At 41.4% G+C, this 13971-nt stretch overlaps 1 protein-coding gene across 4 annotated transcripts in view; it reads left to right on the top strand.

Annotated features, from left to right (window-relative positions):
• NPAS2 (neuronal PAS domain protein 2) overlaps positions 1–13971 on the top strand; it is a 100670-nt gene that overhangs the window by 53175 nt on the left and 33524 nt on the right. For all 4 annotated transcript variants that reach the window (XM_081857894.1, XM_081857895.1, XM_081857892.1 and 1 more), the window contains one exon: positions 10647–10700. In XM_081857894.1, the coding sequence (XP_081714020.1) occupies positions 10647–10700 (54 nt within the window). The remainder of the gene's footprint in view (positions 1–10646; positions 10701–13971) is intronic.

Consider the following 13971-nt stretch of genomic DNA (forward strand, 5'->3'; position numbering starts at 1 on the left):
CTAGGTGAGGCGGGGGGCACTATGCACCACACTGCAGGGCCTGCAGCGTGCCTGAGCCACGCGTCTCTCCTGAGGGGGAGGCGGTGGGCGGACTGCCTGCAAGCTCTGTGATGCTTTTTCGAGCAGCACAGGCTTTCGTCGGCCCACTGCCTCAGCTGCCCTACAGTTGAGGGGGGGGGGGCTGCAGAGAGGCTCCACACAGCGCGCCCTGCCTTGGCTCACCCCGCCCCCGTGGGCAACTTGCCCCGCCCCTGGCGGCAGGATGCATGCGCCTCCCAGGCACCGGAGCGACTAGCTACACCGCTGAATACAGTGGTACCTCGGGTTACATACGCTTCAGGTTACAGACTCCGCTAACCCAGAAATAGTATCTCGGGTTAAGAACTTGGCTTCAGGATGAGAACAGAAATCGTGCTCTGGCAGCGCGGCAGCAGCAGGAGGCCCCATTAGCTAAAGTGGTGCTTCAGGTTAAGAACAGTTTCAGGTTAAGAACAGATCTCCAGAACGAATTAAGTACTTAACCCGAGGTACCACTGTGCATTGGTCAAAAATCTGAAGGGGGCAAGAATCTCCCTATATCCCTGTTCTTTGTAAAAGGAAAAGTTTTACCTTGGATCTAAAACGGAAGAACAGATATGTCCTTAGTTGGTTTTGTGTCTGCATAGAAACACACTTGAGCTGTTCATTTTTAAGCTGCTTTAAGTATTATATAAATAAATATGCAAATGAAGGGCCAGTCTCTGTGTAATGCTGAGTCATGTTTCTTTCATGATGTATTACAAAAAGCATCTGCACAGGCTGCTTGGAAGGATCTGTATTTCGTTGTGAGTAGGTGGGGATTTTTTAATAGGGCTGAGCTAAAAAGTGAACTTTTTTTGGCTCAGAGGAAGGGGGGTGGGCTTTTTTGGGAGACTGCAAGATTTTACAAAAGGCCATCCCTCTGCTCACCTTTTTGTTTATGATCTTAGCAATGGAATTGACCTTGCTGCTCACTGCTGCTTGACTAGTCTTCCATATCCATTTCCATTTAGAAATAAATATATTATAGATCACATTCCCATTTATGTATATACAATTATATGATAAGTAATTTAAATTAAGAAAAAATAGATATATTTTCATAATTGGACCTTTTATATCCTTAGAGGTTAATAGTAGTTGCTCCTCGAATAGGAGTACGTTTCTATAGACGAGCGTTAACAATTTTCCTTCCTTGAAAGTGTTGAAGTTACAGGGGTCTAATGCTTTCCGTTTTCATAATTACTTCTTTAACGAATTCACGTTGGTCTTGTGAAAATTCATAGTGTAGAGTTCATGGATAAGCTGCAATGATATATCTCAGTAATGCTCATCTGAAAACTATTAAGATAATAATTCCCACTTGCAGAATAAAGAGCTCATAACCCAGCTCCTCTCAGAAGCATCATTGCCAGACACTGGAGAGTCCTGTCAGGAGTAAACATGGACCTCTGGTATCAAATTGTGTGTGAAACAACCTTACTGGAAAAGCTAACCAATAGACTGAAGCTGGCATGGGAACAAATAGAAGGGGACACCTTCAATCCGATATGGCTCACCTTTTATCACATACACAGCCCAACAAAATAACAAGAATCCACCCACAGCATACAAATCAGTATGGCTAACTTGACACCCCCCCCAATCTCACTGCAGCCAACTAAAGACAACCAACCATGCCCTAGACCCCCAACCTCTCTCACTACCAAGGAACTATAACAAGCAAATAGAAAGAGAACCTACCCAAGTGATGCTGACACAACCTCCCCCCCACACACTAAAAGAACATAAGTTTTACCACTCTACCCCCTACCGCCCTCTTTCCTTCCCCAACCTTATAGATAGTATGTCTCACAACAAATGTAATTGCTCTGTAGAAAACACAATCTGAAAAAAGAGGCAATGCACGTACTTTGGAAACTAATAAAAACTTTATTTTTAAAAAACAAAACAAAACCATGTGCTAGTTTAAAACTAAAAGACATCCCAGTTACAATTTTTATACCTCCTTACTTGGGAATATGCCCCATTGAGCTCAGTGGGACTTAGTTATGAGTAGACATGTACTGTAAAAATTAAAATACAATGACAAATGTGTGTCCCTATACAGGATATTATTTAGCTTGTCCTTATAATATTTATTAGAGTGCAAACTGTGAAAAGAAACACCCTATTCTTACTGTTCACCCTAGAGAGCATTTATTTGAACCGCTCGGTGATAGCTGTGGATTTTGCTGCATTGTAATAAATAAATCGGTAGAAAACCTGGGCAATTTTTCTTTGCTGGATAAATTTTATTACTTTTTCAAGGCAATCGTAACCTGAGGTGGTGGTTCTGTGGTCGATCTGTTAGCAAATCCTAATCCCTGTTTTCTGCTGGAGCGTTTTCCCCTTCCATGATTTCCCCTGGCTGGGAATCAACGACACCATCTCTAGGGCTGGTATAATTCAGGGTCATTGGAGAATCATATACGGGCAACAAGGTGGCTTAGAATCCTGCAGATCCACAGCCTTCCTCTGACAATGCCTCCAACATGCTGAATCCCAGTGGGTGGGTGACCAGTCTGCACATGCTTTTAAAACAAGATATGATTGTTCAGAATCCCCTGTCATGTGTTTTGCAAGACATTTTAAAAATTCGTTTGTAGCTGTCTTTCTGTCAAGAAAAATGCTGTCAACAAAACCCAGAATGCCCTGTTTGAAAGCTTACCAGGGACCCTCGCCAGCAGCATTTTATACGTAGGTAGTATGGGGGTGGTGGGAATATTAGGTCAGAATACATAATCTTTCTGAAGGCTGCCAGATATGGATACCATATTCATTCTCGCCACCTGTTGTGAGACTCATGGTTCTTTCCTGTAAACTCAATTCCTCAAGTAGATTAAGTATTTTGATATAAACATTTCCCATGTATTTTTCTCTACCTGGGATAATAAATTCAGAGCAAACCAGTCTGTAATTCTCACAGTAATTCTGAGGATAATGGGGAAGCATCCCAAAGGAGAAGAACACACCACAGGAATTCCCGATGTGATTTTTAAGGAACCTTAATTACTGTCTGTTGTTATCTTGACAGATGATCTCTTTGTAGTAATAAAAAATACTTCTGAGTTGTAGGGAAAACCACTTCTTCCATTGAACCTGACGTTTTTCTACAGAAATAGTAGTTTTGGCAATGCCTCTGCACTATTTCATACTTTATTCGGGGCCTTCTGCTTTGGGACATAGACCTGAGATATTTCAAACTAAAAAAAGGTGGTTAAAAGGGTGGTTTATAATAATAAAAGAACCACAATCTTATTAATCTACAAAACAATAGTTGGGCCTCAATTTTTGTTCATCGGGAGTTTGGCCCAATTATGAACTTGAAAATTAATTAGATACTGCACAAGTGAACACAGAGCAAAACCCAGAGATTTGTATAGCTAAATTATTTGTATAGCTAATTATTGGCTTTGTATAAAGCCAATTTTGTGGTAGACACAATAACCTTTTCCTGCACAGTGATGACACCAACCCATCTCTGAGAAAACAAATGCTTCCTTATGCTGCTGTATGCAACCCAGTCGGATGGGTATGGTACAAATAAATAATAATAATAATTAGTAGTAAGTGAGATAAGTTTGAGAGAATACGGTAGGGAAACATTGCAGGTCTGATAGAACGGCTCTTACAAATTCATTTTCTGCTGCTGTTTACAGACGAATAAGGAATAAATATACTATACTTAAGAGTCTCATCATCCCATTTGATCCTGGCAGATAATGTGGTTCCACTAAAGCAGGTCACTGCACATTCTCACTCGCAGTTACTTTGGGACAATGCAAACTTACTGTTGCATGAAAAAGTGCATTGCTGAATATGGCATCTAGAAGATGATATATGTCATTGTGGCAACTTTTATTATGCCTACTTTAGTACACAGCTTTATTTGTTTATTTTAAAGGCACTTACATGGAACAGTAAGGCGTTGCCTTGATGGCCTTAGTTCACACATTTCAGCAGTTTGTGAGAGAATATTTGGGGCAGGACTTTCGTGTTATTTTTCTAGGTGTAGAAACCTATCACCCTATTACCTAGGTGTAGAAACCTATCACCTAGGTTGAACCTATCACCCTGAATGAGCCAGTACTGCTGTTATTCATGTGCCCCCCTCTTCTTATCTGCCTTTTGCAGAAGAGTTTTGCGAAGAATTAGGGTGATATCCAGTTCAGTCGCACTCAGAGCAGACCAACTGAAATTAATGGACTTCAGCCAGTTATGCCCGTTGCTTTCAATGGGTCTACTCCTAAGTATGCTTTTTGTCTTGTGTCTTTTACACTTTAAGCCTGTGAACATGAACTGTCTTGCTTTTAATCTGTGTACAGCATTTAGTAAATGTTAGTGCTGGATAAAATCCTAATGTCTAATAATTTAGATTAGAATTAGGGATAGAGGAATCTGCAAATTTCGGTTTCTCTCTCGAACTTCTCATTTGTCTAATCTTGAGTTCGGTTTCTACATCAGTTTGCACTTGAAAAAAGTCCTCGTGAAAATTAGTCAGCAGTTTCATATTCTTCCCGTAATGTACAAGTTTTTGTTTGAAATTCTGCTTAAGATACACATTTTGGCATGCATTTCCCCCCAACCTGATCTTTTGTATATTATTTTCATTAATACATGCATTGGTTTTCTTGTTCTATATGCATTCTGGTTGGAAAACCATATCGCAACATTTGTAGAAGTGTGACTTTTGAGACAGCTACATTTTGGTTTTTGTATTCTTACAAGCATTGAAACAATTTTCTTCCCATTCCTACTTGAAATCAGTACAGTGATTAAAAATATTTACAAGTTTAAGAAGGGTGTGATGTGAGACATAGTTGCCAAATATTTGTTTCATCATAAACTGAGGGTGTGTGTGTGTGTGTGTGTGTGTGTGTGTGTGTGTGTGTTTAAATGTGCAACCTCAGGATTACTCTTTTGTCTTCAACCTTTGTGGGACTACATGATAACATGACTCACCTTCTTTGGCCTTCCACAATTCCACACAGCCACAAAACTTACATGCCTCAGTTTTTATTTCATTTCTCATTTGGTCACATAAACACCATCAGCACTATGTTGCAATTCCAAACAAGCCATTGGTATGCTTGGTTGCAGAGGGATGATATTTCTGTAGACAGAGCTCAGTAGACAAATTACTTAATGAATGATGGGAGAACTGAAACAGCTACTAAACTACCTGTACACACACTTGCTAGGAGAAGAGAAATCTTTCTCATTCCAGTAGCAAAAAACATGGAATGATATGCACATTCCATGACATTACTGGCAGTAGTCTACAAACACAGGTCATTTCCTTTCTGCAGTGTTTGTTTATAGACTCATAATGACTATCCCAGTTATCTATCAAATGAAATGCATGTCACAACATATCTTGCGTTACCTTGAGATAATCAGTATCTCCAGCTGTGTCAGGAGTTTGATGGCATGCTTACAATATACAACTATGAAGTGCTTTGCTACCAAAAGTTACAGGTATGTGTTTTCAGAAATTACATGTTTTTAATACTTACTTTAATGCTTGTGTGTTATTGTATTGCAGTTTGCATTTCATAGAATTCAAATTGTAATGCGATGAAATTCCCCAGGTGCATTTTGCTACTGGCACAGGTCCAATTGCGACCACGTTGAGATTTATTGGCTCCAAGGTTGGCAACCACGGTTTAAAAACCTCTGCCATAGATAATGGTTAATACCATTTCCATTTCCACTGTGTGTGTTTCTCCTTCTTGCATACTGGGACAAGTGAATTGTTGTAAGAGCAAGCTGCAGTCAAGCAATGTAGTTGAATCGTAGCATTGTAGTGTTGGAAGGGACCCAAGGGTCATCTAGTCCAACCCCTTGGTGAATAGATATTCTCTTGTGGTGATCATAACTGACAGTTAAGGTGCCATTTGTCTTATATATCTAACACTACCACAAACCACTTGAGTCAAGTGTGTGGACCAAGCATTTTGGAACCCTGTGGTAGATAATTATAATTAGGAACCTCCTGCCCATGGGCCTAAGTCAGCTCTCTACAGGACCCAGTTTGGACCCACAAGACATTTTTCTGCAAACCATGCCCACTTGCCCACCTGTCCTCACATGTGACTTAAGGAATTTATGAGGGTGGAACATGAATATAACAGGAAATGGGATCAATAGGCAGATGTTATACTCAACTGGCTTGTTTGACATTAGAAATATACAGAGAAGAGACAATGAGATTGCTTATATCAGCCTGAAAGGAGAGAAGAAGGAGCGATACAGCAGAAAGTTTGAAGTAACTCATAGGCACCTTCATCAAGTGAGAGAGATGCAGGCTACGGTTTTGCCTTCTGGAATATAGCTATTTTGTATGCAGTCAAGACTTCCATTGTCCTCACTCATAGTTTGTGTTATCAGTTAAGTTCATTACAACTGCATCATCAATAAACTCTTTCTTAGTTTTCCACAATTGCTTCCCACCCTCTGTGTTTTGTAGCCATTGGATGGGATAAACTAGTCAATATTGGGAGTTCTCCTGGTTCCTTCTAGAAGTGATGATCAGATTGGTAGATGTCTGGGTGGAGCTTGCTTTTTGTCTCAGATCAAGAAGGGTCAGAGGTCAGATGCCTAAAGAGAGGGTGAGTGTTGGTTTGGGGAGGAGGAGGGCCAGTCTAAATCTGGGGTAGTAGATCAGGGGTCAACTGAATCAGGGTTAGCCCTCCAGGTGTTGTTTGACCACAGATCTCATAATCCCTGACCATTGACTACGCTGGATAGGGCTGATGGAGTTGAACAAAATCTGGAAGACACTGTGTTGGCTACCCTTGATCCAAATAACCATGCCATACTTCTCCAGGTATTATTACTACTCTCACCTATTTTCACCTGATGGGGATATGGCAGTTGTTTACTAGTAAAGGTGCTTTTTGGTAGTGGCATCCAGTTATCAGTTGCCCTCCGAAGAAAACTGCCTGCTGACTGCTCAGATGTTCTTTCAGTGCCAGGCAAGCACGTTTTTATTTCCCCAGGCATCTCAACTCTTCCTGAACCCTTACGAAACCTGCTTTTGCTCGTATGCTTCCCCAGTTTTTGATCTGGAGCTTAATTTTAAGCATGTATCACATTGTATTATATTATTCATTTTACTGTTTTCATCCGCTAAGCCTTCCTGAGAACAACTATAACAGTTATAGGGTGGCACATAAATAAATCTCTCTTCTCATTTCTTCTCCTTTTCATAATCCAAACTTCATATTAGCTTTTCTTTTTGCAGTATAGTCAGACCTTACGTTGCATCAGTTATCTCCAATAAACTATATAGAACTAGCTCCCACAGTCTGTATTATATCTACAAATCATCACTACTGTACTGATGATTCAGAAAGTGTACAGAAATCTACAGGGCAGTTGTGGGAGTTATTCATGTCATGTCAACTGCTTTCAGCTTCAAGCAGTTATTTTAAGATGGGTGCCCTTTGTATGTACAAAGTGCCACATTATAATTTTATTAACCTAGCAACAGAAGTTAATATCAATCCACAACCCACTGGCAATGTCTCTTGCATTGTTATACACCAGAGTTAACAAAAGCACCTAACTGTGCCTTTTCATATTTTTGTACAGTTTTTAAGAGAACTCTAAAAATCACTTCCCGTTTTTATTCTGCTGCTCGCTACCAAATTGCCAGCCACCATTTTCCAGGACATGAAATGCATTACTGTTGGGTGTAAACTCTCAGCCAAACCTCTCTTGGGCGTTTTATAGTGTGGCATTTGTTCTAGAAACCAAGAACCCAGCAGCACCCAATTATGAAAATAGAACAGGGATAAGATAGAGCAAAGACAGATGTAATATTAAGGAGAGAGAGGGAGAGCTCGCATCAGATTCTTCAGTGTAACCACCTTGTGCTCCATTTCACAATTAAAATGGGAGGCATACCTATCAGTGAACCTAGTGCTGTTATAGCTATCAGCCTTGCCCTTCTCCCATGCTTCAAGTGGGTTACTGCTTTTTTGTATTTTTTTTAAGCACTGCAAGTACTTTATTCATTTGTAGATTTCTTTTTATAGGGAAATGGGAAACCTTTTTTTTTAAAATGCAAAACTATTCTGGGGATTTATGATGAGTTATTTTGGTGAAATCATGGCTGCTAGCCAATTAGCTCCATCCACAGCCAGCTCCTGCTGCAAACTTGCAGAACCATTTAAAATTTACTTTATTTGAGGAAAGGTTCATTTTTTAATTGAGTACAATGAGTTCATTTTCAAATTGGCTCTACTGCTCTCAAAATGTTGTGACTGTTTGTGCATGAATAGGTGGCAAAACGAAGGTTTTGTCAATGTACTGAATCTATTATACTTGGGCTCAGTAGTATAAATTACCTGAATAATCCAGATGGTTTTGCCTAGGGCTGCAGAATAGTTTAGTTCGGGTATCTGAGTCCCCATTTTTATTTGACTAAATACTGGTGGCTTCCAGCATGGGGATGTTCCTCTTTGGCTCTGCATCCAGTGTGTTTCCACTACTGGTTTGGGAAGCAGTGTACACACAACACTAGTCAGAATCCATACCTATCCTGTTTCTATTCTGTAGTTTGATAGGATGTATTGTATTTTGATGCGACCCCCCACCCCAAAACCAGTTTCAAACTGAATAGAGAAAAAGAAAAATCTAGCTGTGTTTTAAGCAGGTAATGTGTAGACAGCCTTGGAAAATAGCCATGTATGCACTTAATGCTAAGCAGGGTTGTTCTCTTGAATTTGGTCATGGTTATTCCGTCATGCCCAGAAAATGGGGTAATCCTAATACGTGGTTGATCCCATGCCCACAATTCAGTTTATTTGTGTTTGCTTCTTTCATAAGGTAGGGCAGAATGAAAGGATATGCATTGTTTTGCCAACAAGCGGAGCGTCAGAAGACAACCGGGAACCTGCAGGACCCACATTCTGAACATGGAAAGTCCTCCCATTTCTCAAGTTTTACCAAACTTTGCCCGTGAAATTTCCTCAGCGGTTATGTAGGCTTAACACATACTTGTTATTATTTGTTTATTTATTTTAAATCAGAACACCAGGTGCCACTTGAATCACAAGCTCATGAATGTATGGAGCGCAAGCAACCTTTATAAAACCTTCTATGACGTATCTTTGTATGGTCCTTCAGTTAACTGCAGTCAGCTGAGAAAGAGAGAGATGACTGTGAGCAGACCATTACAATCGCATCATCAATTTATCACATGGAACAGTGTTGCCGAAGTGACCTACTTTTCCCCTGTTTTTGCGTTCAGAAGGCTAATCCTGTTTACCATTGCTGGGAGGAGGGAACGGGCACACACCAAAGAGTTCTTTTGAGTTGTGCAGATGGCAGTCTTCACCGATGAATGTTCGTTTAAATTTGTTCTCTCTTTTTTTCCTATACCGTATGTAAAGTTTAGCGCAGAGGGTTATCTCGGACGGCTGAAGCAACCCATTTGTACAGGGCTTGTTTGCAACAGAAGTATCCGTTCATAGATTTAGCACTATAACTTTATTTGAGAAAGAGTTGCCAAAACTATTGGTCAGAAAGGTGTAAGTAAGCAGACAAGCAGACAACTTCTTCCTCTTCTTTTTTTTCTAACTCAGGGCTTAATTTTGCATCACTGATAAGGGATAGGCAGCAGCTTGATTTGCTACTGAAAAATATTCAGGGAGAGTACAGTGGTCATTTAATAGCTCAAAACAATAGCAGTTGTGGATGTATTTATCGTGTTTTAAATATTCTATTGGGAGCTACCCAGAGTGGCTGGGGAAACCCAGCCAGCTGGGTGGGGTATTAATAATTAATAATAATAATAATAATAATAATAATAATAATAATAATAATATTCCAGGCTGGTATGAAACACTGTTTCTGGCTTGTCTTAGGGCTTATCCACACTTCCACTGCTTCCCCCTCTCCTTTTTAGTGCTCAATCGGAGCAAACGGCAATTCTGGTTTACCACAGATTGCCATTTATTCTGATTTAACGCTAAAGAGCTGCTTTTCCCGGGGTAATGAGCAGACCAAAGGGGAAACCTCTTAGAGCATTGCCTAGATGGTGCAGGTAAATCAGAAAACCACTCAATTACGTTTGTGGTTTCTGGACACAGGGCAAGCGGAAGTGTCGACAAGTCATTAGTTGTACTTAGGAGAGATTTGAACAGTTTTTCTTTAATTAGATAAGCTTGTTTCAAGCACACCGGAGTCTTTCACTGCCAGTTTTGGGAAGCCAAGGCTCCCCAGCATCTCACCTTAAGTTAACCAGGAGCTTGTTCTTCCCTGGTGCCCAGGTGGCCTCACTGCTGCTGTGTTGCAAGCAGCTTTTGTGTTGGGACCCTTGAGAAGAAGCCAGCTTTTGGGAATGCTTCAAGATGCCTATGTGGAGTCCCTCCACACCCTGTTCGCTTGCAGAGGATTGCAGTCCAAATGTTGGCCAAAACAAGCAGAGAGAATGATGAATCATAGAGCCACTGGCTTAAAATACATTTAGGTGTCGTGATGAATTAAGTGAAGCAACAGTGATTCTGTGTGAAACCTAACCTTTCTAGAAATCTAGTGGAAACATGTGCTAAAGCTACCCTGAATTCTTTCAACAGGAAAAGCTGCTTAGACAATCTAATGGATGAGGATGAAAAAGACAGGGCAAAGAGGTGAGTACCCTCTCCCCTCTTCATCTCCTTTTCCTTCAATACTGAGAATTGTCAGCTTCATGAGAGCCTAATTTTAATGCATAACAAAGCTATTTTACTCTCTGTCTCTTTCTCGTTTGACCAAGCTAAGGAGAAAATAAAACCTGGTGCAACATGAAAAACAGCTGAATCACAAAACACACAATTCTTCTTGCCATTCTTTAAAAGCAAAGGGCCATGGGAAGCCCTTCCCATGTCAAATGTTGCACTTGGTTCCCTTAAGAGAGACTGGAATCTGAAGTGAAACAGAGACACCCGCGGGCAATGTTCATGCTTCACATGAAACACATCTTTCTAGTACTTTAAAAGCACCTACAAGAAACCAACAAAGGAAAATGTTAAAAGGCAGGTTATCTGTGTCTTAATTACCTGAAAAACAGTACAGGGTAAATGGGATGCAGATTAAACTATCTTCCCTGAAGTAGACTACGTCAGGAACTGCAGAATCAAGAAAGCAATCCTGGCTGTGAACAGCGGACAGGAACAGAGCTGTGGATCCAACACTGTATCTTAAATCCCCACTGCTTGGGCCTGGCAGGATGGAAGCTGGCTAGGTGGCCCTTATTTTCCACTTTTTTTGCTGCCCCGACTCCTCAGGATCCTCTCCAGCAGATCCTTTGCTGGCCTTGCTCTGTGCCTGCCACTGTGATGCCCCATTTCAGGGCCTTGTGGTGGCTATTGTGGCAGGAACACCACCAGCAGTAGCCTTTGCTCTGTGGCACTCTTGGCAGGTGCAAGGGGGGCGGACACTCCCGGTGGCAGAGCCTGGTGAAGGAAGGGGCACCTCCGCCTCTTCCTAACCCCCTTCAACAGTACAGATATAAGGGGTTAGGAGTGTTCTGCAGTACCAATCCAAATAACTTCCAGTGGCCATGACTAATCTGAATAAAAAATAAATACCGGTACACGTAAAGGGATGTCACGCCACAGATAATAGTCTCTATTTAGATCTTTGTGTCTCCCTTACAGTTCAATGCTATTTTGTCCAAGGTCGTCTTTCTGTTCTTTTTGGCCACCAGAGCAAAAACGGGCGGCTTTGTGAGTCGCTGAAGCGTTTACATTTCTAAGAAGCCAGATGTCAGGGACTGGGCAGAGGAGGAGTGGTGGAGACCGTCTCCCCATCTTGACCCTTCCAGGGAGGAGGAAGAGGGAGACAGTTTAGATTTGCAACAGCGGTTTGAGGGAGGTCCCAGCTCAGAGGCAGATGAGGGGAAAAGCTGGGGAATAATGGGAGAGGGGGAGGAGGAGAAGGAGGAGGAGGAAGCACCAGGGCTGACAGACAGTGCCTTTAGAAAGCATTCCAGACCCCCACTCTCTCAGAACCCGGTGAGCCTTGAAAGTAGGAGAGCAAAGAGCTCAAAAACAGAGGGCACTTATCAGCACCTGTAGGAGAGACGATGCGATTGACGAATGAGGAAGTGGGAGAGACGGGGCGGGGGGTGTAGAGATTTACTTATCCAAGGGGCTGGGTTCTATAGCCTCTCTCTGTAACTACTGAATAAAAAGCGGACTGTAAGAAACGTTTCCTTGTCTTTGTACGTTCCTGGGCAACTGGCCAGAAGTTGCTGGCAGCAGTCTGACACCATAGGGCCTTCTCTGCTGCGGAGAGACATCTTTCCTGTATGGGCGGTAGGGTGAGAAATCGCCTCCTGGGCCCAGTGTATATAGTAAATAGTGCAAGATGTCTTAGGATTGTTCTGTAAAAAAAAAAAAGGAGCAGTAAAAAAATCATATATCATCATACAGCATCGTCATACTTAACATTTGTATAGCACTTTCATGGGGGGGGTCAATACACTGCACATGCATTATATAATGCATTTCAACATTCCTGTTATGTAAGTCCGCATTATTGCCTCCTATATTGCAGATGTGACTGAATCCCACCTGCAAAATAGCGAAAGTCTGGTGCCCTTAGTCTTTCCTCCACTCTTTCCAATAGGTAGAGACAAAACTTTGGAGGAGGGCATCTAATATTTTAATGGGGATTGAATTCTAAGCCCTAGGTGGGAGACAGGAGAAGGCTGGGGCTGCTCTAGCATAAAGGTTTTCAGAAAGTTGCTTACAGCAACAATATACAACAGGCAAGATAAACGTAATAAACAAGTATTGTTTAAGAGGTGATTCATCTCTTAAGGGGAGAAAACTTAGGTGAGCTCTTTTGTACTCAAGGAAGATGCATTAGAATGCTATACTAGGTAAAATAACTATGTTCTGGTCAGGGACAGACCAGAGGGGGAAATTAAAAGCTAGGGACTCAGAAAAAGCTCTCTGTATCAGGTGGACATTATATATTTTATATTGTGCCTGAAACTGGCACAAGTATCCGGTATTACACGCTGGTACAACAACAACACTGATAAATCCACACAAAGGAGATTGCTATCATCTCATTTGGGGTGCCCGAGGAAGTGTAAAAGATTGTTGAAATGAAAGGCTATAATAACTGTCAGATCTGACTGGCATCTGGAGTTTCACAGCAGCTGTTTGCTAGTAGTTTTCTCTCTCTTCCTGGATACTTTCTCATTTTTGTGAAAACAGGAGATTAATTGGCTTATACAGAGCCTTAGATTGCATCTGGTTTAGTTTTCACCATGATGCTTTTCTTTAATGAAAGAATTTCTAGTCTGGCCACTATTTGATTTAGCATCATCTCTTTTTTAGTTTCTTTGTTCCCTGCAGCTTTCCTCTACTAATATAGGTCATGCTATTCTGCTGCTTAGATCAACTGTCTTTTTTTCTAATCTATGTGTTTTCAAGACACAGAAGCCCACTATTCCATATGAAAAAAGAGTGTGCTAGATAATGTACCGAATATGGGGTGAATAAGTGCATTCCCTTAGAGTCAACAAGCAAGATTGGGCATAAATGATACACCTAGATACAGGAACTTGAATTCAGCTTTCTTTATTCATGCTTATTATTATTAACGCATGGGCCAGAGCCTTTTCCTTTGTCTTGTAGTAATCAAATAAACAAGAAACACCCATTTGCCATTCTTTCTTACTGGAAATATTTCTTGTGCAGGACAGCACACCCTATCTTGTTGAGTCCTGACAAGACAGAAGTACTATTTTGGGGGGACAGTTGGCGGGCGGGTGAAGTACAGACCTCACCTAACACTCCCAAGTTTAAAAAGCGGTATGAGGTTTGGTCGTGTTAGCCCATGGGTAGGCAAACTAAGGCCCAGGGGCTGGATCCTGCCCAATCGCCTTCTAAATCCAGCCCGTGG

This window comes from Podarcis erhardii (genome assembly GCF_964252035.2).
Source record: "Podarcis erhardii genome assembly, chromosome: 4".
In the NCBI taxonomy this organism is placed as follows: domain Eukaryota; kingdom Metazoa; phylum Chordata; class Lepidosauria; order Squamata; family Lacertidae; genus Podarcis; species Podarcis erhardii.